This window comes from Oreochromis aureus, linkage group 18 (assembly GCF_013358895.1).
Source record: "Oreochromis aureus strain Israel breed Guangdong linkage group 18, ZZ_aureus, whole genome shotgun sequence".
NCBI lineage: Eukaryota > Metazoa > Chordata > Actinopteri > Cichliformes > Cichlidae > Oreochromis > Oreochromis aureus.
Genome location: NC_052959.1, coordinates 28,865,322 through 28,892,887, shown reverse-complemented (window position 1 = coordinate 28,892,887; position 27,566 = coordinate 28,865,322). Strand labels below are relative to the sequence as shown.

At 40.2% G+C, this 27,566-nt stretch overlaps 1 protein-coding gene across 5 annotated transcripts in view; it reads left to right on the top strand.

The window, feature by feature from the left end:
- The first annotated feature begins 6,266 nt into the window (after positions 1 to 6,266).
- The window catches only part of LOC116331636 (frizzled-8-like), a 57,354-nt gene continuing 36,054 nt past the window's right edge, over positions 6,267 to 27,566 (top strand). For 2 of the 5 annotated variants that reach the window (XR_005609018.1, XR_005609017.1), the window contains exons 1-3: positions 6,267 to 6,386; positions 6,742 to 6,908; positions 7,082 to 7,188. Coding sequence is in view for 3 of the 5 variants with exons in the window: in XM_039601970.1 (XP_039457904.1) it covers positions 13,978 to 15,723 (1,746 nt within the window). In the remaining 2 variants the exon portion in view is untranslated. Of the gene's footprint in view, positions 6,387 to 6,426; positions 6,528 to 6,741; positions 6,909 to 7,081; positions 7,189 to 13,665; positions 16,563 to 27,566 lie in introns of those variants that run through there. The other 3 variants (XM_039601970.1, XM_039601968.1, XM_039601969.1) reach the window with 3 other exon arrangements.

The window sequence follows — 27,566 nt, the reverse complement described above, 5'->3', positions numbered from 1 at the left end:
CTATCGCTGGAAATCATAGCTACCTGTCACTTGTTTCACCTCTCTGTACTATTTTCCTCCCTCCTCATTCCCACAGTGGCCCACATTTACTTCAGTACCTCATTCCTGCCTGTTTTGTGGTGGAGGGGGGAGGGGAACCGTTGGTTCACAGCAAGAAGATCATTGGTTCTTGCTGTGTCTATGTAGGTTTTCTCCAGGTACTCTTAGTTCCTTCCACAGTATAAAGACATGGGGTTAATTGGTAGTCCTCAGATGACCACAAGTATTAAATGTTGGTCTATGGAGTCACTTTCTGGGTTATCAAAGTGGTAAGACTTGTGACCCATGGCGAGGCATTTGTTGTTTTTCTATTAAATAAAATTTTATTTATATCGCACAGGTTCACAACAACAGTCATCTCGAGGTATGTTTTAATGTAAAAACCCTTCAAAGTATTTACCAATGCCAAAGGGTGAATAATATGCTAAATAATTTTCTATAAATCATAAAAATGTGCATCTAGATTGGATTAATAAAGGCCAGTAGAAACTGTGATGTGACTTTGACACATTACATAAAGCTTTCTTGCGTTTATATCACTCAGCAAAGAGAAATAACATGAGTTTATATTGTCAGTAATCCTAAAAACAAACTAAATAAACCCAGAAAAGATGGAGACACATATTGTTTTCATTTATTTTGACAATAGCAAGAAGGGAGGCCAAACTGCATCATATGACGGTTATTAAAATGAGCCCAAATAAAATTTAAATACAATTACTGTTAGGAGGCCTGGGTCGTTGACCCAGGGTTTTTGAGTTTGTTATATTATTTATAATTTCTAGTCTTTGGTTTCTTTGAGTTCTGTCTTATGGTTTATGTCTCTGTCGTCTCTAGTTGCTGTCTCCCTGTCAGCTGTATCCCCTTGTCTAAGGCGTCTCTGTGTATCCTTAGTTGCTATATCCCCGTGTCCAGTCAGTCTGTGTCTGTAAGTTCAGTCTGTGTTGTGTTTCCTGTTTTACTTTGAAGGTCTCTGTCTTTTCTCAGTGTGTTCAGTTTACGTTTCTTTGTCTCGTTAGTCCTGATTTGCCCCAGCTGTGTTTCCCTCCTGTTGCCCATTCCCTGATTACTCCCTCTGCGTATTTAAGCCCTGTGTTTTCCTGTGCTCTCTGTCGCGATCTACCGTTTACCTAGCTGTGTGTTCTGTCAGTTCTCTGGTTTAAGTTTATTTTGATTTTCCCAGGTATGTTTTGTTACCCTTTTTGAGTTCAGCATTAAAGCTGTTTTGAGTTCACCTTTTTGTCTCCGGAGTCTGCACTTTGGGTCCTTTTCCTGTCTGCACACAGCCGTAACATAACAATTACCTTCAATTTAAAAGCATATAATGGGTATTAATACAATTAATTATGAAATGTGTTTCTGTTTATCACTGTGAAGCGGCTCTGAAGTCTTTAATACAAATAGTTCCAACAGTTCCAAAAGTAGGAATCGTATTAAGGAATTATATAATGGGAATTAATCTTAAAAGATGGTCTTTGGAAGAGGTTCCCCTCAAGGCAGTACCTGTTCCCAAAATGTTTGAGAACCCCTGACATTAGTTATTAAATGTATAGCCAGGTTAGGGTAACATTAGGTTTAGGTTAGGCAAGTTTGGGATTTATCTTTAATAATCACTGTGCGTCTGCACTGAACAATCTGAACATTGTCATGGGTGGGTTGGTCAAGTCATGCATGGAGGTTTCTGCCAAGTTTCATCTGGGTCAAAGTTGACTCATCACCTTCCTGCGGAATGTGTTGCTCCTCCTGATACAAATAAATGTATGTGCGCTGTCTTCAGAGAGCGGCCAACACCCTGTGTTCTATCTAGATTTTAAAGCTGGGTGAATGGGAGACATTTCTGAAATTCATATTTCCTGCACTGTTGCAGACACTTAAAGTAATTTAATCAACAACCTAAATGGAAATAAGGTAAGTTAACATACATTTGGATATGCAATCTGAACACAGACAGTAATGTGTAACTGTCTCTTTAGGAATAATTATTCAGGCTTGTTGAAGAGTATGAGCTCTTAGTCCTCAGTTTAGATGATTACATACTGCTTCGATAACATTAAGATTCAGGATCTATGGAGTCCAATCCATGACTGACTGCATTGGCAGTGTTTTTGGATTGTCATGCTGAGAAATGGAGCTGTTGACAATCATGCACTTTCTACTTGGTATTGCATGGTGGATCAACATTTGACCTTTCCCCAACACCACTGGCTGAAATACAAATCCCAAAACAAGTCAGAGCCTCCAGAGTGTTTTATAAATGGCTGTAGACACTCACTGTTGTACTTCACATCTGACCTCCTCCATTCATACTGTTGATGACTTGAGTCATCATTTTCAAATTTGGGTTCATCACTCCATAAAATCTGTTGCCACTGATTGTCAGTCCAGTTCTTGCGTAATTTGTTCCCCTCTGGCTTCATGACAAGCATCCTTACAATGAGAACATTTCTGATGAGGCTTCAGTGAACAGTAGATGGATAAGCTGAAGGTCAGAATGCATCTCTCAGGTGACATGTCAGGTCTGGATTTTTCCCTATTTCTTGAGGACATGATTTTCAGATAATATTCAACTGGTCTAGATTCTTTTTTTTTTTGACCACCAGTTGTCCAGTTTCCTTAAATTCCTCAAATTGTAATACAATGCCAATATATATAAAGTTTTTAGCGAATATATCTTTGGAAATAACCTTGTTGGTGAAAAAGTACAATTTTACGCCTGTCAAACTGTGTTATTGTTTTTTATAGGTTCAGCTAAAGAAGTCTGTAGCAAATTATGTGTTTCTGTAACAGGCTGTGTAATAATAACAAGTCTAATAATAACATTTCTATAAATACAATTTAAAATTGGTTAATTACTAAACTGTCTGTTATCTGTAGATGGAACATTGGTTCATCCCTTGAGTTGCGTGCCTTTTTTAGTCCCTGAATTAGTCGCAGGTCAGTGTTAAGTGACTTAACAAACAAGAAAAAGCATTCCCGTGAAATGGGCCGGACTGAAAATGAGTGAAAAAGAAAAACTTTGAAAGACCTTCAGAACGTCTGGAAGCAAAATATAAAGAAATGAGGCATGGCTCAAGACTTTTGCACAGCTGTTACAGCAGGGGCAAACAGGGGTAAATATTATTCGGGATCACTTGTACATGATGCGTGTGTGTGAGAGAGAGAGAAAGAGTGAGCTTGGCTGACTGTTTAGACTCTGTGCAGATGTGTGTATGTGTGTGGGTCGTCTTCCTGAGTGTGTTTGTGTGTGTGCCTGAGTGTTTATTAACCTGTCTGTACAATGTGTACGTTAGTCAGTTTTTTACCAAATGAGTGAAATGAGGCCACTTAAATGCTCCAGGAAATAAGCTGAGCCGTCAGACTTACTCTTTGCCTACATGTTATTTTAAGCCCAAATTACACATCATCTGATATCCATCCTAAATGGCTTTTCCAGCTTCACTGCTCCAGGTATTCTGAGCTAGAAGGACAGCAGTAAAAAAAGGGGGCAGCAGGTTTAGCAGCAGTATAAAGAAAAGAGAAAGAAAAACAGGCCCAGCTCCACTAAGATGATGGAAATCTGCCAAATCCAATTCCCTGAGAAGGAGAGGGCAAGGCCCAAGAACTATGGAGATCCCACTTATCTCTTTTTCAAACATTTACACTCACAGCTTCAGTATTTCAGGAAGTTGATCTTCCCAGATGTTAAAGACTCATGTTGATAAAGGGGATCTAGTATAAATTTAAGCAAGAACGGGTTGAATAAATGTCACTTGAGCGTCTTTTTAGTTTTATATAAAATGAGGAATACGTTATCTGTACATTTTGTAGCAAGCAGCAACTATTTCTTTTAAGTAAGCTGGTCTATATGAAAGGAAATCTGTAATCAGCCTGTAATCAACAATCATAATTTATTGTTACCAAGAGTGCAAGTTACACTGCATTAATCCAACAGGTCTGAGCAGACTTTGGTTGCATGCAAATAAACGGTTTTTGTAAAGATCAAAACATGCAAATGCAATCTTGAAATCATCAACTTGTGTTTAGTAACAATTTAATTATCAGAATCAGGATATCTTTATTGTCATTTTAACAAATGCAACAAAATAAGTGCAGTCCCTGCAGTGTCAAGAGAGAGAGGTAGAACACAGTCATTCAGTGTAATAAATAGAACCTTATTGCACATAGACACTATTGCACAGGATGTCATCCACTGCACAGTATTTGGCAGGTTGAATTGTAGGTGATTACTTGTAATTCATTGCCCTAACAGCTACAGGGTAGAAACTGCTATTTAGTCTATTTGTCTTTGTTCTGATGCTCCTGTATCTTTTGCCTGATGGCAGCAGTTGGAACAGATTATGAGCGGGCTGTGAGGAGTCTTTTATGATATTTCCTGCTTTCCTGAGACAGCGAGAGCGGCGCAGTTCGTCCAGAGAGGGTAAAGAACAGCCGACAATCCCCTGGGCAATCAGGGGCAATCATTAGCTTTATTAATTTATCTGCACTCTAAATAATAAAAGCAAACATAACAGTAAGTCATTAGGACATCTGGTTGCTACACCAGAAACCTTTGCCCCCAGAGGCTGTCGACAGGCTAACTCCCAGGTTATACATAAGCCAGCTATTGTCTTTCTACTAGATGAAAAGGTTTGAATATTTCTGGTCTTTAGTTTGCAAGAACTGAAAATGTCTCTGCCTTTTTTGACTAGAATGAAAAAGTTAAGATACTGGCTTACTAGACTCATTACTACTGGAAATAATGAACTTTACCTATTATAATTGTATTAATTATTAAATATTATTATGCTGCTGAAAAATTTTAATGCAAAGAATACAGTGAGTTGCAGTTTATTTAAGTGTAAACATAACATAAATATGAAAATGACATGTGTGTTTTGTGAATTCAGTATTTAATTAGTCCTAAAACAGCTTCTTTTTGTTTATTAACACACTGCTTAATCCACAAAGGATAATTTGTCTTAAATGGCCCTTGACACACATGCCACAGGTTTTAGATATGAAAGACGTAGTGTGTCACCTCTCGTTGCTTGAGCCTACTCCTGAAAGCCAAACTCTAATGGAACACTAATGGCTTTCAACATGGTTACATTTCTCACCTCGTCACTGCTTCTGCCCTCAGAACAGCCTCACTGAAAAGGTCCCTCTGAGGTTGAAAGCCTCTCATAAAACACAGCCAACGTCTCGAAGTTAAGTGAGCTCTGAGGCTGTCGTCACGGCTCTTAATGAATCCTCGTGCCTGTTCGGGACCAGAGCCGGCCGAGTGTTCGTGTTTACCGCAGGGAAGACGTCATCGCTGCTGAAGAAAGATTGTAATTATAAACATGCCACTGCTGTTTCCAGTGGTAGCAATTTAAGAACAGACCCCTGTCGCCCTAGGGTCTTAATGACGCCAGGAGAACAAGTGGCAATTTAGAAGGGCTCATGGTAACACCCTCAATGCTGGGCTGGCAGCCTCCAAATTTAAACTACAGTATGGAGGGATTATGAAGGGAGACACGGGCAAGTGGTCAGACTCTGGCAGCTGATTTTACCTCCTGCGAAAGGGAAACACATAACTGTCTTCTGTTGCATTCACTTGTGTGTGTGTTTAAAGTGCTGAAATAATTGTTCATGGGTTTTTAATCGCTAAGTAATGTTACAGTTAAGGTACAATAGTGTCAGTTTAAACAGCAACACTCGTCGATTACAACCCAGGATGTTATTTTAATAGCTCTGTTCAAGCTGATTCATGAGGTGTATGAACACGGCAATATGTCTACAACAGTAGTGCCAAGATATGCAATCAGTCAGAGTGTTAGACAAGCAATCTTTCTTATTCTGAATTAAATGCAAGACATGACACAAACATGTTGCCCATAATCTCTAAGAGTGTGGGAAACTGTACTTGTAAAGCCTCTGATTTATTTGTTTACTTGTACCTGTTACAATGACCTGGGTATTTGTTCAAAGCAGTCTCATTAGCAGTCTGACTGCTCGGGTTTACTGTCATGTTTGATGTCTTTTTGCTGCCAAATCGGAGCAATTAACTGGGTGAGGATTTTGCCAGTTTTTGGAAACGATGATTCAAATTATTATTGGATGACCCACAGCAAAACTCCACTCCCTCTTAAGTTGGATTTCACTTGTATTCCCTAAGGTTATGACCTGTTCAAATCAATGCAAATTATCAGCTCATTCTGTTGTAGTGAAACCAGGTGTGTATTATTGGCTTCAGGCAGTAACTGAATGGGCACTGTTAAGCTGTGTGAGTGAAAGTAAAATTGCTTTGCAGCAGATCGCACATTATTGAAGTTTGTGTGTGTGTGTGTGTATCCCCTAAGCTAAATTCAGGTGTCAGCAGTTAAAAGGTATTGAGTTAAAGCAATATTACTGCTTTCTTTGTTGTTGTGTGTCTTTGAATTCACACACCTGTACAACCCTGTGTGTATCTGGTCATGTGGTAGCTTGTAGTTTAAAGAGACAATGCCAGCCACTGCTCCATAGTTATTGTATGTACATGTTTTCGTTTATTGGCCTATATATTTTTTTTATTTGAAGCACCTGGTGATATCAAGCCATGCAGATAGCTTTGGTTTGGGGATTTTTGAGGAATTTGTTTTTTCAGCATTTAAAGCATTTGGAAAAATGAAATTTGGAAGACTTATCTGTAATTTCACCTTCCATCTTTGTGGTATATTAATTGCTCTATTTTCAAATTCCAAGCTTCTAGGTGTTTTTTGGTTGCAAAATCATGAAACTGAGCTACCAAAATAGTGTCCGAGAGAGCTAGGCTGGAGCCACAAGACAACTTTTGGGAATCACCCTATCCATGGAGAAACACTGGAGCCACACAGGAAAGCCTGCAGATAATTTTCCAGCAACCCTTCAGGGTGAGTTTTTAGGCTGCATTAGTGAAAGTTTAAATAAGTTAAAAAGTCATGTTATAATGTAAAAAACTAAATGTTAGGGGTGGTTGATATGTAAAAAAAAAAAACAATATTACAGCATATTTCACACCTTTTGGCTCTCATATCAGTGTGTGTGTGTGTGTGTGTGGTTTCAGGAGGTTGGTTAACACAGACACGGCTGTCATGGTCCTGCCCAGCAGTAGACTGATTGGATGGGAGGTATTTGTGTCAATGTTTGCTCTGGTTAATGAGCGGAAGGAAGGTGAGTCCATACAATACACACTCATACACACTCTATCAGTAGTGAAACACTGTCAGGGTTTGTGTGTGCGCGAGTGCGTGTTTGTGTTAAGGGTGACTGCCCTAAGCCTCCCAACCCACCCTGGGCTGATTAGTAGTTTGTCTTTAAGTAAACATGGAAGAGAACCGCAGAGGAATCTAACCTGTGGAAGGAAGGAAGGGAGGAATCCTCTATCCATCACTGACCAGGAGATGCAGAATGGGCGCGCACTGCAAGGAATTCAAATTTCCCCTGGAAAGTGACAGCCTTCCACTCAATAATGATCGCTCAGCCATTAAAGGAAAAACACATTGTAAAAAAGAAACCTGCTTAAACAAAGTAAAGCTGATTTTTCTGACAGAAAATCACGTTTATCTGAAATATCAGCAGATTCAAATATGTCAAAACTATTAGGCAAGGATGAGCATTCAAATGAGTATTTATTGCTGAGTGTTGAATTTCCAGGCGGTTGAGTAATTAGCTCAGAGCAACTGACACTTACAAAATCAGAGTCCTCTATACTATGGACTCACCGCCTGTTTCCCTCAAAAAGAAATGCACAGATTTTACTCAAACACTTCCTATAGTATAGTTATTTATACTCTGATTATTTATCCAGCCAGTGAGAACTTGGTGACAGCAGCATTCCCTCCGAGATCAAGGGTGGCGTCTGAAAGACTGCATCCAAACTTAAAGAAAGTAAACATCTTCAGAAGTCAGGAGGGCCTTCACGTCTTATCTTGAAGACATACATCACATCTAATTAAACTCAGGCCTCTTCTCCCGTGCGCACATGAAGTTTTAAATCAACCAAATTACCCTGGGGACCAAGACGACACTCATTTAAATATTCATTTAATTGCCAGCTTCAGAAAGATATTATACGAGGAGTTGCAGGTTTCAATGAAATTGGGTCAGGTCGATTATTGGTGCCTACAGAATGAGACGCTAAGAAAGCTAAGACTTGTTCTTAGGTTATTGTATCTGACATGTAATCATGGATACAATTTGACAACATAGCAGCTAAAAGAAATTAATTTGAGCTTAATTTGTCTTCTTTGTTTTCATTTTTTCAAAAGTGGATGATGGTGGCAAGAACAAACATTGCTAACAAAGCATAACTATACATACCTGCATCCTGTCATTTAAGGGCAATAATGAATGCACAGTGGCTCAGACATGTTGCTCTCAGGGGGAATCTAATTTAAATGTTGTAGACATTGGGAAATATGACAGCAATTTCACATGCACCAACTCTGCCCAAGTGCCATGAGTCAGTGGAGTGTGCCGCCCTTAAAATCTCTTGGCTAACTATTATCTACTGAATATCCTGAGAGGTGGTTAAGAATTACACAAGGGCTTGTATTTATTAATTTGTCCGTAATGCGAAGAACCCGGTAATAAAGCTACAGCAAAAGGAAAATCTCCCTCATTTTTCTTTCTATTGATTATTCCTACTATTTCTACTGTTTGGCAGCAAAATTCACCTTTATTCTATCACCGTAATCTGAATCTGAGTCAGAATCAACTTTCTTCTCTCTCAGTGTAAGTAACAAGATAGACAACATGCAATACTAACAATAGCAACATGTGACATATTTATATTCATGGTACAATGGTACATGATAGAGAGTGCGAAGATGTTGGAATAAATTATGAAATAAATAAGATATGGATAACTAGTTACTATATATACAGTATATACATGAGGATTGAGTATTAATATATATACATTACTGTTTATAATATTCATAGAACAATATCCAGATAGCAATGCTTGTTTGGCACAAATTTAGCCCAAAGCTTTGGTTCTCTTGCGTGTCAGATTTGACCATGACTCATTGCACTGACTCCGAGGTGAGTCGGGTTGCTTGACCAGGTTCATTTTATATAGGCCAGATGTGAGGTGTGTACTGACATCTGGGTCACATCTGTCCCACAAAAAGCTTCCCCAAGTCTATGTCAAGTCCAGCTAATGACATTTGGGCCAAATCTGACACAAATGGCTCTGAGCTGTATGTGTGCAAAGACTCCCAGATTATGCACAAATGTGTCTTCTGAGAATTATTCTTGTTCCTCACCCCAATCAGACTTCATAAACTTCCCTTTAAATATAATTGCAGTTGTGACATTCTGCCTTTCAAAGCGAAAACAAAATACCACTTTATCATCATTGCAGTGATGATCATCTACGCTCTGTGGGAGCTTATGAACATGAGTCGATTTGTGAGGAAGCATCACATTAACTGAGACTTTGTTATCTTTTCTGTTGTTAACCCTAATTCCCTTTTTTCTTATCAATCTAACCAAATTTTTCAGAGAAATTATTCAAGACTCACAGAGTTGTGGCTCCACAGTGCGAATCAACTAAATTTTACCACATTAAATTATAGAAAGGAGAGTAGTGTTTGAGAGTATCACAAGCCCAAACTTCCCATGAGGAGGTTACAAAGACACAGACATTTCAGAGTTTCACAGCACGCCTCAGTAACTCTGTGAGAAGCCCCCCTCCTTTGCTACCCACCCACCTTTTTCTTTGGCGTCGTGAACTTTGAGAGCCCTGGGAGAATCGGGGGGGAAACCTACCGAGAGTCAAGAAGGGAGGTTAGATAGAGGAGTGGCAGAGTGGGCAGCCCACAGAATGCAGAAGTTGACTTCTAAACAGATGCAGTAATTCCATTTCCACCCTTTTAAATTTGGTATGCAGGGGGCCAGTGCGTAACCCTAAACCCACTATCGCTGTTGCACACAGAAGGGGGAGGCGCAGTCGACAGTTGGTGGCTGGGGCCACCGAGTCTATCGGCCTTGTTAATCAATACGGGTTCCACTCTGATAGACAGCGATTGGTGTAACCGATGCCCAGCCTGCTATTTTGTTCCCTCTGGCAGGAGGAGTAGGCACCTGTTTCTTAAGACTTTCACCTGCAGTTCACAGCTCAGCTGGAGATGGCTGGCCCAGCGTGAGGCATCTGGATCAGCCCCAAAAAGTTCCTGCACATACATAAGAATGTCTGAGGAGTCTCATTTCTTCATGAGAAAATTGTCCCCCCCGTTCAGACAAAGTGAATGTTGTTTTGAAAGTAAAACCAGCTGCAAAAAGCAAAGTGAGACACTATTATCTCAAATTAATAGTAAAACAAATTCATTCAGATTGTTTTTCTTGCTGTGTAAACAAATGCGCTGTTTAAAACCACCAATGTTAGGGTCATAAAGTAATGTCTTTAATATTCCACAATATATTTACTTTCTGTTGAAAGGAAAAATAATCAAAAGAATGGGGGAAAAAAATTGCATTACTTTTGCATTATTCCATAATGTGCATTGTCACATTATGTTTCGGAATTTCAGGAGCGGGACCACGCCTCCAAACACGCTCCTTCCGGTTCTCATCTATATAGGTTCCCCCAGTTCTGCAAGCTGTTCGTTCTCGTTTACGTGCCCCACCCTCCCTCCCCTTTTCAATTCTTTAACTTCTTCACTTCTATTTAGTACACGGGGATCTGCCAGGCCCGGGAGCCGTCGCCAGTCCCCCACGAGGCCTTCCCCAAACCGCAGCTCAATTCATGTCCAAGCATTCACCTTTACCTACTAAAACGCTGTCAAACCTAAAATGAGGACGTGGGCCCAGCTAGTGAATTGGCATTTATTTGTTAACACACAGCATTCATCTAAGTTTGTGAAAAAAAGCCCAGAAAGTGCTTCAAAGAAAAGCGATCGGGCCATTTCTGCCCACACCTGTTGGAGCAAGGACAGGTAGAACATCCCACAAAATGGCGATTACGGTACTGTAGGCCTTAACGCTCCTCATTCTGTTACCTCTGAAAAAATCACAGCTCAGCCTACACTTTGGTTTAAGATTATTCTCTTTGTCATTAGATCTGATATGTTATTTATGCAGACGTGTGGAAAGACTTGATGTCTTGCCATCAGCAGTTGATAGTTGCTTCTGGCCACATCGCTGTATGCACTTTGCCATTGCTTTCATATTTATGAATGCAACTGAACTGGAAGCAATATTCCTCTTGCTACTCCTCGGCAGTCTCAGACCATTCTGCTGTTTTTCTACTCCTTCCACATAAAGTGAAGTCAGCTGATTGCAGTTAGCAGGAAAAGGACAATTTGTTTGTTTCCTTTTTTCTATCTGTCCATAGTGCAGGTAAATGAAGTGCATGTAACTCAAGTCATCATGACTTGGGTTTTGAAAAGTTTTCTTTACTTTATGTGCTGACACATTTGTAACTGGAAACACTTTAATATGCTGAAATATACTTTAAATTATTATGTGAAGAGAGTTAAAGGGTGATTGGGAATTCAGGATGGATCCAGGGGAATTCGGGAAGAATATATTTTTATTTTGGAAAAACCGCAATTATACCACTGAGAAAGAATCCTATTAGTTTTGTGCATTCTTCCTTTAGAACAGAAGAACCTCAGTTTTTACGTGTTAGATAATCTGAGAGCTAGTTTTAAGTTCTTCTGTATGTTGTGAGGTAAACTTTTACGTTTGGGCTTAGATTGACTTAAAAGAAAAAAATATGTATCTTATAAATAAAGCTGTGAGAAGACAACAACTATCCATATTTAGAAAATGACATGTTTGTCTGATAATGGTAAATAAAAACAGTTTTGCTCTTTTATTGATTTGATTAAAGGCTTTCTTATTGTGAGTTTAGCCAGAAACCACACAACCCCACACATCCGAGAATCCAAACCCAGCTGAAACAAGCACCCTTTTGCAAATACTGGAGTTTGGGGCTAATTAGTTCTGATAAAACCTGTGGATTGGAAACACACTGCCTGTCTGCCAAACTGTCTCAGCTCCATTTGAAGCTGCTGAATCCAATAAGAAGTGTGAATGACTTTAATTAGTGCTATCACAATGCTGTATTTGCCCATGTTAGCTTATTCTCTTAGAGCTGAGCTCTGAAACTGTTTGCAAACACACACACTATCCTGTCTATTAGGCCTGTGGTGTGTTGCAGTCATCGCTGGCCCAGCATGATCTTACTGAAACACTGGCACCAGCATTAGGACAAACAGCCCCCTCCCTTTCAAACAAGACGACCCCCTGCTGTGCACTAACAAGACTATAGCAACCACCCTTACCACACACACACACACACACACACACACACACACATAGCACACACACACACACACACACACACACACACACACACACACACACACACACACACTTTCCCCGTAGTAGTTCTCCTGCATGCAAGAAGACACATGCATATGTGCATGTACAAACATTTTCATGTAGGCCACAGAAACATATTTATATTGTAAGATATAAGAGCAGGAGGTTTTTCATTGCGCTGGATTGTGTCTAAATGACAGACAGCAGCAAAAACGAGTGTTTCTTTGTGGCCTTCACAACCATTTGTTTACAGAAGATTAGTTAAATTAAATTTATCAAGCTTATCTCCAATGTGAAGCAGGAGGTTTGCATGCAAAACTGAGTTTATACTGGTTTCCAATTAAAAACCAGAGAAACTAGTTTGTCCATCTGGCTTTAAACAACAAATGAGCAAAACTGTTTTCTCTTTAGATTTAGACAAGTTAAAATTTTAATGGATCAGGCTCTGGTGATTGGGAATGTGCTGTATCATCATCAGCAATGACAGCTTTATTTTCCTACTTGTATAGGTTGGGACTGGAAGATGTTTGATCCACTGATTAACTTGAAAGATTGTAAATGAAAACCAGCTAAAGTACAGAGCAGGATTCACTGGGGAGGACAGCCATATTTTTGTTTAATTCATTATTTGACAACATTAATGAACTGAGAAATCCTGTGAAATTAGTCAAAAAGCTAATTTTCAGAAACTGCCCAGATATTAAAGTATCATTCTTAAATTCTAACTTAAGAGCTGTGACAGAATAAAGTGATCTGGTGTCGTGTAGGTATACAAGATGTAATATTTCCACCCTCTGCAGATGAATCCTGTGAGTCTGCTGAGAATCTGATTTGCTTACTATTTTGGTAATGGCAGTCACTACAACACTGGACGCTCCTTATCATTTGAAGGTGGATGTTATAAATTCATTAATAAAAGCAGCAATAGAAAAAACAGATAACATTTTAGTTTTCTCCTTCATTTCATGTTGCATTTTTGAGAAAATGAATGATTGAGTCAAAAGTGTTATGACCTACAACCCACCACCAAGATAACAACCACTAATGTATTAAGTCCACCCACCTAATTGGTTCATTTGTATCCTATTAGTTGGCTGTCTGCATTCCTATTTACATTCCTCCATAATGTATTTATTTTTTGATAACTTTTCCTTGTTTGTAAAGGGCGGTGTGACTCTGCGTCTGTGTGTGTCTCTTGGGGGAGTGCAAACAAGGGCAAAGTGATTATAACCCTTCCACCGGGGTGAACATTTTAAACAAACACCTATAGAAGGAAGTCTTGATTGACTTGACTTACTCTTCCTCTCCGCCCAGGCTGAGGGAGTGTCCTCTTCCAGCTCGTATAAAGCCCAACGCTACCGTGTGTTACAGAGCATGCAGGCAGAGACGCGGTGCTGCACCGACACAAAGGAGTGAGAGAGAGGGAGGGTAGACTGGAAGTATCCACAGATTCTCAGAAAGTAAAACGCCTGTGTTGGATATCACACGTACTAAACATACTCGCAAACTGTGTGCGCATTAGCATGAGTTTGGCACTTCTCCTGGATTAACTGGACTTGCAGCCTGCTTGCAAAAAGCAAGTTCGCTCTGACTTTGTGGAGGACAAATCGCGCACAGAAAACAACGATGGATAGGAGCATCCCGGGATGGTGCGTGCTGTTAACCCTGGTTCTGCACGGAACGCGCTGCTTGGCTGCCAAAGAGCTCCAGTGCCAGGAGATCTCCGTACCTCTGTGCAAAGGCATCGGCTACAACTACACCTACATGCCCAACCAGTTCAAACACGACACGCAGGACGAAGCCGGCCTGGAAGTGCACCAGTTCTGGCCGCTGGTGGAAATAAAGTGTTCCCCCGACTTGCGCTTCTTCCTCTGCAGTATGTACACACCGATCTGCCTTGAAGACTACAAGAAACCGCTGCCACCGTGCAGGAGTGTGTGTGAGCGGGCCAAAGCTGGATGTGCGCCGCTCATGAGACAGTACGGCTTCCCGTGGCCAGACCGGATGAGATGCGACCTGCTCCCCGAACAAGGCAACCAGGACACGCTGTGCATGGACTACAACCGCAGCCAGACCACCACTGTCTCTCCTGTGGTGGCGAAGCCAACCAACCGGCCCTTAAAGCCGTACAACACCAAGAAGAAGAGCGGCTATGGTCGTGGGATCCCCGGTAAGCACAAACCAGCAGCGTCTACGTGTGAAACGGGATGCTTCTGCCGTGCGCCCATGGTGCCCGTTACCAGCGACAGCCACCCACTGCACAACCGCGTCAAAACTGGACAGATCTTGAACTGTGCCATTCCGTGCCACAACCCTTACTTTACACCAGAGGAGAGGACTTTTACTACCTTTTGGATCGGCCTGTGGTCGGTTCTGTGTTTCATCTCCACTTTTGCAACTGTGGCGACCTTTTTAATTGATATGGAGAGGTTTAAGTACCCGGAGCGCCCCATCATATTCCTCTCCGCCTGCTACATGTTCGTGTCAGTTGGATATATTGTCAGACTGATCGCTGGACACGAAGAAGTGGCCTGCAATAGAGAAAACGGCGGAGAATACATTCACTATGAAACCACTGGTCCTGCTCTTTGTACCATCGTTTTTCTGCTGATCTACTTCTTTGGCATGGCCAGCTCGATCTGGTGGGTGATTCTGTCCCTCACTTGGTTTCTCGCTGCAGGTATGAAGTGGGGTAACGAGGCAATAGCCAGTTACTCACAGTACTTTCATTTAGCCGCCTGGCTCATTCCCAGCATGAAGTCCATCGCGGTTCTGGCTCTGAGCTCAGTGGACGGGGACTCCGTAGCCGGGATTTGCTATGTAGGCAACCAGAATTTGGACAACTTGCGGGGCTTTGTGTTGGCACCGCTGGTTATCTACCTGTTCATCGGTACCATGTTTCTGCTGGCCGGCTTCGTCTCGCTGTTCAGGATCAGGAGTGTTATCAAACAAGGAGGCACAAAAACTGATAAACTGGAGAGGCTGATGATCAGGATAGGAGTTTTCACAGTTTTATATACAGTCCCGGCCACTGTCATAGTGGCGTGTTACTTTTACGAGCAGCATAACAGGCAGACGTGGGAAATTACGCACAACTGTACGTGCATGACGGACCCGAACAGGCAGAGGCCAGACTATGCTGTGTTTATGCTGAAATACTTCATGTGCCTCCTGGTGGGTATCACGTCGGGAGCCTGGATCTGGTCCGGAAAGACCTTGGACTCCTGGAGGACTTTTTGCACGCGGTGCTGCTGGGGGAGTAAAGCCTCAGCGGGCTCCATGTACAGTGACGTGAGCACTGGACTGACCTGGAGGTCTGGGACGGCCAGTTCCGTCTCCTGCCCCAAACAGATGCCACTTTCCCGGGTTTGATCAGGTGGATTGGACGCCCAGTTGCCCAATCTCATGTCATTTGACACTAAAGACTTAAAACCAGCTTTCTGGGGACAATGTGTCGTAGAGAATGATTTTTGTTTTGTTTTGTTTTTACTGGGTAAATTATTAAATGTCAGTCCCCAAACTGCCAGTTAAAGTCAAACTTTGTTCCTGAGCACTCCCCTAATGTGAAAGTTTGATGGATTTATGCTCAGGTTTGCTTATAAAACTTAGAAGATCAGTTTGACTAATGGAAAGTGCTCTTCCCTTGCCTTATCCCAGTGACGTCCAGGGGTTTTGAATAGAGGGTTTGAAAGGGGGAGGGGTGACTAATTGTGTTGGGATTGTCCATCAGCGTGTTGTAATTAGCACATTAATGAGCGCCTAATGGCTTCTCTTTAAATAATGAGACTGTCAGCAGCAGAACAATGTACCTGGCACGAAGAATGCAGAGTCTTATCTGGGCTTAATTGAATGCACACAGCTGACAAGATCCCCCTTGTCGATAGGTTATATGGTATATCTGAGTATCTCCTTATTCTCACTGCAAAGAACCGCTGTGTCTTAAACACAATATTCACAATGAGACTGTTCTGCTAGAAATGTGGCCATTGCTGGGCTGTTTTGTCTACAAGATGGATTTGTGCGTACATTAATCAATGCCTTAATACTGCCTCGTACGGGTTGCATTTGCGCATCAAGTGTATTTATATAATTATTGTTGTACATACATTGTACATTTGTACATTGAATTTTACGAGACTGTAAATATATATAATTTCCATTTTGATAGAAGATTTTATTTTGAGAATAAAACAACTTTTATTGAACGTTTACTCATGCTTCCTGGTTATTCTCACTACTTGTTTCTCCTGGAATCTGACACTGTCGAACTGTGTATTTCTTAGTTTTTTTTTTTAAAGTTGTTGATGCAATTCATGCTTTGAAACAACATCTCAGTATTGAGCAGACTAACGAGCAGAGTGCGCAAGGTGCTAAAGTCTCAGTATCTCTGTGCGCAATGGCTGAGCTATGACAGCTGTAGTTTCATTTATATTTAACTAAAACATGTAAATTGCTTTTGTAACCACGTGGGATAAGCTCTATTAAGCGTCCCTGGTGCTGCAAACTTACACGCTGTGAGACGAGGAGAACAATATCGGCACGGCAATGGTGAAACTACAGGTGGTCTTCTTAGTTTAAAGCCCCCTGCGCTTAAGATTTGTTATTAACTCTTGACTTCTGTTCTCTGTCGAGCTTAATGTGTCACATTTTACTTTATCCCTTTGGACACACATAGATCGCCCACTCTTCAGTTATTCGTTTTTGGAACAGCAGTAGTGGAAGAGGGACATTTGTTATTCCCAGTGTTATTTTTGGTTTGGCCATCAGAAGTTAAAGAAGAAACCGTGTGTTAAGCCGGGACAAAAAATACTTATTATAAGAGGTTTAAGTTGAAGGCTCACATAACTCTTAATAAGATGGATCATTTACAAATGTGATGCCCGAGGCTTCTAATCAAGACGTCAGAGAGGAGAGACAGATTTGTAACTGCAGGCTGACACTCTCTCAAAGTCTCTGCAGTGTGTGGTCCGCTTATCCTGTTGAACATCATCAGCCCATTGTGGTTCTATTTGTGTCCATAATTTGAAAAAGGAAAAAAAGGATTCCTGTCCCCCAGCATGATAAATCCATACGCTATTCATAAATTCAAATGGCACAGCAAAACATGTGTTCAAAATTTGAGGACAAATTGTACTTCGCTAAGAACGATGAGGGAAACGATAATAAAATGCCGCCATCTTCTGGTCAAATTATTAAAAGCTGTCAGCCATCAGTGGCTCACAAAGCACAAAACTAACAGTAGCATCTACAAATTAGTTTAATTTAACATAAACCCTGAAAATCTTTCGTTTAATCTGAGAGTATGAAGATGTGGCTTACCTGTTATGTAAGATAATGCTCTGAACCTCTAAAAAATCTCTCATCTTAATGAAGCTCCTTTTAAAAAAAATAGTGCTCATCACACCATTTCTTTTTTCCTAAACACTCCCAGTTAAAGCTGTAAAGTTTCCATACATCACAAATCATATGGAAAATTAAATTAAATACATATTTTACGCATTTTCAAATCAAAAATAAGGAGAACAGTTGTCTTCGCCTATTAAGTGGTCAATGATTTTTTTTTTTTGTGAATAGGTTTTTATTCTAATGTTTATGGGGTTTGTTTTGTTTTATTACTATTTTTAGGTAAACATATGGACATTTCTGACTCCAACATTAAATGGCTTTTAAGCGACCTAATTCTGTCTGCACACAGGGCATCAGTTCGGATCACTTATTTCCTACAGAGGCCATTCTGACATGTTTCAATTTGTCTCAGAACAAATTGCTCTGCCACTACTTGTTAGGCATGAGACAAGTTTGCTTCCTCTTCCCGTGGTGTGTATATTTGTGTTCTGGCAGGGGGTTGGGCATGCTCCCTTAAGCCCACAAGCAAAAAATCCACAGAGGAAATGGGTCGAGAGGTCGTGCCCGATCCATCTCCTTCTAACATAAACAAGACGCTGACTTGCCAGTTCAGCTCATCGCAGCCAGATCCTATTGGTAAAACCCAGAGAGCCCAACTCGTCTTCGTTTCCTTCAATTAGGATCTTCGTGAATGCAGTCTTTGTATAATGACCTAATTCGATGTCAAACTGTGACTGGTTGGGAATAAATCATGTTAAGATGTCTGAATGGCTTATATGGGCTGTTAAAGGTCACATAGCAATAGGAACCTTTAATTTCATAGAGTATACAGAGCTGGGGGGAGAACATTTAGCTTTCATTATCAACCATTGTCATGCCAGGGCTGATTTACAATGCAGTCTTAAGCAAACAGTGCTAACTGACAGGTCTGTGATGGACGGATGACCTCACTGCTTTCTGTCTCAGAGCATGCTAGAACAAATACCACATTACTCTGAAAAGAAGTGTTTAAGGAAAATGAGTGACTTTTAAAAAAATAATAAATAGCTGCATGAAAGGTTTGACAAGCCAATGTGGCCAAATGAAAACCTGCTTTCTAAGCTCTACAGTGTCATAAAATTAGCCCACTGATATTCTAATAAGCTTATAAGAAATCATTTTTAATATCACTACGTAAAAGTGAATGTTTTTTTTTATCTGTGTAGTTTTTGACAGGATTACATAAATACTATTAAAACCCATAAAGTTTATTCTGCCTGCATTTTTAAAATCGCAAATGCCTACATGACAAGTTATGCAAGGTGAAGGGTGCAGAGGTCAGAGGTCAGAGGTCATATTTGTCTGGCATTCTGTGCAGGGGCAAAAAGATCAGCCCACTAAATAATTATTAGCTGTAACTTGATCGCTTTGGACATATCTGATTGGGCAAAATGGATTCCTCCAGTAAATGTTTTGATGATTAAAACATCCACTTTGTTTTAGATGTTTTTAATTTTTTTATTTTATTTTCATTTCTCTTGCAAGCAGGGCCAGAGTGAGCAAAGATTATCTTTGACTTGAAAATCGGAGTTATGACCAGGGTTAATAGAATATGATTGATGTGGGCATTTGCCACACAGGTAAAGTTTATGGTTCATTAAAACGTCTAGGCACTGGCACTTTTGGATCTCTAATACAAACATGAATGCGAAACAGAGTCCAAGATGCAGAGTAACAAACAATGCAAATGGCAGGCAGGAAATCAGTACGATGCGACAAGAAAACACAGGTAAGAGAAGGTTACTTATACACACAACGGGATGAGAGAGGTGGAGAAAACCAGGACATGGGAACACCAGACACCACAAGGTTTGAAATAATAAATGAAAAGCAAGCTTAGGAAACAAACTGAAGATATTTAATAATAAACAGAATTCAAAATGACATGACAAATACCTCTTTAATAAAACACTAGAAAAGGGGCTTCTAAGTGTATTATGCTTTAGAAGAAATGATAATTGCATCAAGGTTCTTTTTAATGATGTACATAAAGTATAAGCTTTGCTCACAGCACAAGCCAGGGAAATGCTGGCTGAAACATTTTCTCCTTTTCAAAAAGATTTTCAGGTGTTTGCTGAAATTAATTCATGAGCATTTTGGTTTCTGCTTCAGCTCTTTAATAAGCTAATCTGCAGACAAGAAGCCACAGCTACTGTAAGAAAACACCTGAAAGCTATTCAACATTTCTTCACATAGGCTCATTCTGCCTCTCTCTTTTATTATTTTTATTTTTTTACTCTCCAATCCCTGTATCAAGAACATCAAAGGGGGGCAGAATAGATTTTCTCTTTCTCTGTGTAGCCATCAGGGACAACCTTATCCTCCCATTCATCTCAGATACATCCTCTTAGGTGAGAAGGGTGCTGAGTGATCAATATTTTTGATGCCTCTGACATCTTCTCTGATGTGCTGCTGTGGTCAATGTTGAGTTTTCCCTCTTACTTCTCAATCTCCTCCGTCTGTCACCCATGAGATCCGACTGCGTTATAACACCCGAGGCGCTCGCAGGTTGATGCGTCAACTCCAGCTGAGGATCGATGAGGAGTCTGTCAACTCTTAATTCTCTGCTTTGTACTGATATACAACACAGACTCCACAAAAGAAGAACTTGGTTTCAGAATTAGAAATTTACCAATGAATGAAATATGTATTTATTTTTTTATTAAAAATGGAAACAGACCGGAGCTTTAATCAAAGAAATAATGGATCACACTTACATGGAAATGTAGGCGTTATTTATGTTTTATCCATCATTACAGTCTTGTATATGATTTACTTTTATAGGTGTCGAACTAAACTGAATTGAATTGAGTTAAAAAATTGAATTGATGCTCACTCCTTTGTCCTGTTCACTGTGTTTCTCATTCCTTGACCAGAAGGTGGCAGTAAAAGCACAAATACTCAATAAGACAGTAATCAGCAAACTATTAAAGAAAATCATTGAGCAGTAACTATTAAATAGTCACACATGACATTGAACCCAAGACCAGAAGTATATAAAAACATTAATGGGTTTCCATTGATAAAGTTCTGTGTATGGCTTCATTGTGACTAATTCCACATGAACAAGCCAGCACTAAAAGAATTTTTCCCTGATTCGGTTCAGAAGAAATTCATTGACCACAAAGTTCATAATGACAGTGTCCATGTTGTTGGGCCTGACTGAGGATAAATGTGTGCAGCAAGGTTCCTAAATCTGGAGAAAAGCCTACAGTAAGGAAATAAAAGATGTCCAGCTATCATATATCAACATAATGCATAGATGTCCACATACTTTTGCTTTAATCACAATTTTTTGTGGAGTTTTAGACACTTCTGTAAAACGTTCTGTGTATAAACATCTTTTAAAAATAATTTTAATGCCGATGGACAGACCGATGGATGGATGGATGGATAATTACTTACTGGGTGAATAAAATGTACAATGCTGATATCATGGCCAACAACAGACATTGGTCTACGTGAATCTGGGTTAACACAGGTGTGGGTCACCAGGTTAGCTGGTCTGACCTGTGAACCCACACCAGTGACAATGCAGTCCTTTGTCAGAGCACCCAGCTGATGACGTGCCAGCCTCCTAATACTGCTTCGTGTTTTAGCTGCCCCAAATAGCACAGCAGGACAATGAGAAGGGCACGAGGCATGTGTTAAAGGGTCCTGCAACACTGTAGGTGCTCTATTGTTTTGTTCACAGTCATTGATTTAAACAGGCTGTTGCAGATTTCCCAGAGGGAGAAAATCTGGGATCTCTGAGCTCAGTAATTACAAAGAACTACTGCATGACAATGGACAGTAAATGTTTCTTTGAATGTAAAATGGTGGTTCGTAGAGCTGGGTGATATATCGAGTTTTTAAAAAAAATATCGATATATTTTTATACGAGATATAAGATGTGACAATATCCTTTATATCGATATAGTCTATGTTACGTTATAATTATAGTTGCGGAGCCATAAGTTTGCCTCTCTTTCGTCCACTTTTGTCTCTATGCAACGTTATAACTCGACCTCGCCTCTCCTTCACTGAACACAACTCCCCTCCTCCCCATCGCTTCACCTGCAGGCAGCGACAAGATGGGCACGGCAAATGTCCGTTAATGAGTTACTGCGCATCGCCCCGTGCGTGGGGCTGGACGGTGTCAACGTGTTAACGAGCTAACCACGCTAACGAGCTAGCCACGCTAACGCCATGCACGGCCTGAAATCCTTTCATCTTCTCAAAAGTTGACTGCGCGCCTTTTGTATGAATTCTGGTTGTGCTTGATGACCGCGAACCGATTTTATGTGATACACAGCGCTCAGCAGTCTGTCAAAAAATGTTTTAGTTCGACTTTGGTAAGCTACGGAGCTGCACCGCTTGATGGATTGTCGGAGCATTACGGCTACCGAGGAGCCTCGCGGAGTGATACGTACTGTGCTTCAACGTAATATTACCGTATTGTGTGTGTATAAGGACCATAAATGGCACCTGTTCAGAGACATGGTTACGAAGCGGATTTCAAACTCCAGGCTGTCAGTCACGCAGTAGAAGCTGGGAACAGAGCAGCTGTGAAATCTATGTTATTATGCTCAGCATCTTTTAGTTTACATTTTGACTGCACAATTGTGAGCTCTTTGTTATGCACAAAACAACATAGTTTTTTTTTTATTTATAGAGCATCATTATTTAATAAATGCTCATAATTTATTTTTGAGTAGTTTTTTTTCATGTACATCTATGCTGTATGTTAATAAAAGTGCCTGTGTGACATCTGGGACACAGCTTTGACTAAGAACTCTCTTTTTGTTCTTACTTTATGGCTTTAAAAAAATATTGAGATATATATCTTATATCGCCATCCAGCTAAAAAATATCGAGATATGAATTTTGGGTCATATCGCCCAGTTCTAGTGGTTCGCACTGTTGCCTCACAGCAAGAAGGTCCTGGGTTCAAATCCACAGAAAGGATGAGGCCTTTGCGTGTGGGTACTCCAGCTTCTTCCTACAGTCAACATATCTGTTGACTATAGGAGTTTAGGATAGCTGGTGACTCTTCACATAGGCCATAGGTGTGAATGTGAGTGCCCCTCTTGTTGGCGCTGTGGCAGACTGGCAACGTGTCCAGGGTGTACCCTGCTTCTTGTCCTATGGGCCTGGGATAGGCTGCCAATCTGAATTAGATGAGCAAATAAAGATCAAAGTCATCATCAAAGTTTTGTTTTTCAGCACAAGTTTCGATATTTATATGGCGGAAATGTCACATAACTGTGTTTAAAAATGACTTCACACAGAAATTGTCTAAGTGCACAAAGAAAGCAACAGTTCTTACTGTGAGACAAATAATAAAAGACACGCAACAAATAATCAGTTACTCACAGGAGAGAGTAGATTACTCAAATGATGAAACAACAGCAACGTAAAGCTTGACATTCACAGAAAATATTCATCAAGTGCCCATCAACTACTCCTGTACTCTGTTGATGTTCTCCTTCATTAGAAACAAACTGAACGTCTCTACTGTCAGGAAAAAGCAAAGAATAGATCTAATGTGTCATGATGGCATTATTTAATCTTTTTAGCAGCAGCACTCCCTGACCTGCAGGTTAAAATGTAAAAGTTTGCTTGCATGTTGAGCTGATGTTGTTTGATGGAGGTGACTAGGCTGAAGGCCTGATGTAACCTGAGCAGGGTTAGCTTAAGTCAGGTCACGGCAAGGCCATCAGCTGGTCATATGAGAGGTCAGAAGTCAGGTTGGTGTGCATTGGTTGTGGCTGCTAGACGCACTGCCAGACACAGTAATCCAGACAACAGCTGAGCACTGTTACCGCTACTTTATTAAGGTCAGCCTTGATGAAGCAGTCAGGGTTTTTTTTTCCTTACTCATTTTGAACGCCTCCTTTTCTCATAATGAAACACAAATAGCTCAGGGTGTAAAATAAACATGCTCAGACCTGCTATGACTGTTTCACAGAGTTAACAGTGAATTTTGTCGTGTCAAGCTGACTTTGATACTTAGAATTGAGCTTTTTTTCATCAGGAAAGAAATGTATTTATTTCTAATATGTAGCTGCTCAACATGTAACCTTTGACATGCTGAAATGCAAAATCTGCACTGTGTGTTTTAAAGCAGCATTAAATGATTTTGAGCCACTTGGAGGAAATGGAAGAAAACGTAAAGCAAAACACTGACACATCATCACCTTTTAATGTTGGCATGATGTACATGTTAGTTAGGATTTGTGTTTACATGTATAGAGCAGCACTACAGCATGGATAGGACAGTTTTCCTTCTCCTTATAGCTCTGGTGTTAATCTCCAACAATATTTGCATTCATTACTAGAAACACAACTTTAGGTTTCTAGCTGGTAACTTTATTTTTCTGCAAAATGAAAAGGATAAATACATTTTATGAGAGTGGGGCGGTCATAAAATCAAAACAACATGCTAAAAGATAATTAAAAAGTTCTGTAGAGCTGGAGGAAGCTGCAGGGCTCTCGCTATGAGGTCCCTATTTCAATTTTAATACAGTATTTTGTCAACTGTAAATTTTATTAGTCCATACTTCCCAGAACTTCCTGGTAAAGAAGAACTTATTTATTCGCATCTAGCAAAATATTTGGTTTTGTTAACGAGGTAAATGTGTGTGCAGGGCCAATAATAAACAGCCATGCTCAGCCAATTAGACCCATGCTCTCTTGTCTCGAGAGCCGTCGCTACGACACTGCCGGATTGGTGTTGTTGCTCTGGGGTTTGTTGGTGATCCCTTGTCTGTTTGAGAGAACAGTGGAGGTTTTAAGTGGTGCTGAGGGGCAAACTGAGATGACACTGAAGTGCTTGTGGGTGACCGAGGCATCACCTCTTTGCCATCTGTATTTTCTGGCCTCTTGTTATTAGTTGCACTAGTTCCAATCGTGGTCCCAACACATGCCTTCGTTTGAAGAAGTCCACCATTTGGCACAACTCCATCAGCAGGTTTTTCATCTCTGAGGCCATTCACCTTTGAGCTTCCACTTGGGCTGGATCGTCTGGTTAAAACAATATCAGTGTCTTCTGTCGCCGTTGCCATTGTAAACGTGCTGTTTTGCTCTCTATTACTTATCTCCTCCATCAGCATCTCCCTCTTCCTCCTCCACCTCACCATTGCCTTCACAGAGTTCACCAGATCAACCAAACTTAATAGGACTGATAAAAACGCAACACAGAGCATGAAGTTGAGCATTAAGTTCTTTTCTGTTGGTCTGGATATATAGCATTCAACCCCAGATGTGCAGGGAGCCTCATAACAGAGGAAACTCTTAGGAATCGACAAACCAAAGAGAAAAAACTGGGCTGTGCTAAAAATAGCTTCTAGAAGAATCCTTAGAATTACAACTGCGAAGTAAGCGCCGTAGAAGCGTGGCGCTCCCCATTCAAGTGGGAGGTCATGAAGCAGGGCTTTATGCGAGGATGGCTCTCTCGAGGATTCTGAATTCTCGCTGCAAGGCGATCCTCCTCGACTCCTGCCCCCGTAGAAACCTCCAAAATAGGGACATGAGAAAACTTTGTGCATGATGTAGGTGGCAAACATCAAATGGGGAAGACATAGAAGAGTAAGGTGGAAGAGCCAGAAACGGAGGACAGAGACAGGAGCAAATAGATCAAAGCACACGTTAGAGCAGCCTGGCTGCATGGTGTTACAGTTAAATCTGTCCTGTTCGTCACTAAAGAGCGTGAAGCCGGCCAGGAGGAGGACGAGCAGACGGAAAACCAACATCAGTATCCACCAGGTTTTGCCTGTAATGGAGATGGTGAATATGAGTGAATATATGCTATCAAATCTTTTCAATGCCTAATAAGAAGCTGTATTTTTTATTAATTAAAGTTAAATACAGATAAATAAGGATATAATGTATTAATGCTAGTAATTTAAAAATAATAGCAACAATAAATTGTCACAGGAAATCCTCTTGTTGTGTTAGAGTGACAAATCATTATAAAGCACCCACTTATACACAAATAATTCATTCAAAATCAAACGTTTTAATGATTTCACATGTTAATTTGAATATTCTGCCACACCAACTTACCAGTAAAGGACACATTTTGATTTATAGTGATGAAGAATATCTCTTTTGACCCCATCATCCTCATTGTTCAACGCCTCTTTTAAACTGGCCAGTCCGACTTCTGATGATGTTTCGAGGTGGTGTCCCCCAAGTTGCTCTCCCCTTTAACTCGCTTCTAAAATCACAATGCTGATCCTCACAGCTTCCCATTAAACACACTGACCTCTAACGCGCTGATAGTGCCTCTTACCCCTGTCTGCAGAGCACAGGACCTGCGGAGAGAGCTATTCTTACCGTGCTGCCATCAAAGCATTGTTGGGATGTCTAAGTCAACTTTACTGGAAGCTGGCAGTCACACTCACACATGGCCAGGTTTGTTATCTGTTAATCATCCGCTAAAGTGAAACAGGCAGTCACACCACAAAATAATTAATTAGATACTAATTAGATAACACTGGAAGCATAATTACAACATGACCATAAAAACATCAAAAATAATTAACGGACAACAACTTATCAAACGAGAATATTTTGTTTTATTAAAAACACAAATCAGTCACATCCATAAATAACTTAAATTTAACCTGTTTCAGTTTTTGAACTCTTTATACACTGTACAAAGTTAATTTCCAAAATAACTACACTATATTTCTATATTTTACTGGTTTAGCGTTGAGACACTGAGGTGAAAAGAAACGTGGAAAAATTCATATCTTGCCCGAATGAGAAAATCCAAATTACAAAACGATGTTTTTAAAGGTGAGTGGAAATTTAAAGATTAAGCAGTAGTACTAGCTTGTCATGATTAAACACAGGGATTCAAGACACCCTTTATCAAGAGTACCAACCATACATAACTAGTAGATGAGACCTGTGTTTACTTTGCTTCTAATAAAAAAATATTTGGGGATATGAGAGAAGAAATTTGTGGGATTTGAGGCATTAGATATTTGTGAAGTTGCAGTCATACAATTAATACACTTTTCTTTGGTTCATATTGTTATTTAGTTGCGTGCTATCTTACTAACGTGTCCTGTGAAAACTTGTATAACTACAAAAATGACCTCATCAAACACAAGGAAAACAGCTCTCTTTTTTGGCTTACCCCTATATATTAGGAACATTGGGTTTCACGGGGTTTGAGAAGTTACAAAACAGAAACCCTTTAACCCAGACATGTCAGCGAGTCCTTCAAGCATCCATCCAAGAACATGTTAATACTGTAAATAAAGACAGTAGCCAGGGTAGGATACACTGAGCATGAAGCTCGTGAGACCGGAGCTTTTTACCAGATTTTCCAGAAGAACAGTAAATGTGATATATACAGTCAGTAATGCTATAATACTGAACATATATAAACAAAGGAATGTTGGGCAGCCTCCTCACATCTGCAATAGATCAGCATCCAGTGGTCAGCGCACTTGTCAGACCAGTTATGTCATTCTCTTTGTTTGAAGTTAGACATTAAATTTTACTTGACTATAAAACATTTTAAGTAGCAACAGCACATTTGAGTTTCACAGTAAATGGATAATGTTTTGTTAGATAAATGTTTAGTACAAAATAACTTTCCATCTTTCCATCTTTTTTTTCAGCCATGTTCAAAAAAAAAAATTAAAATCTGTGTATTTTTTTCCTTCTATAAAGACTGTTGTTCAAAAGCGTGGAAATAAAAAACATGTTCTTGAAACATGTTCTGCAACACCGATGTAATGTTAACAAATAACCACTAGATGTCAGCAGAGGGTCGTGCTTTAAATCTCCTGCTTTTTTACAATTTGTCAAGTCATAGTTCAGCAGAAGGA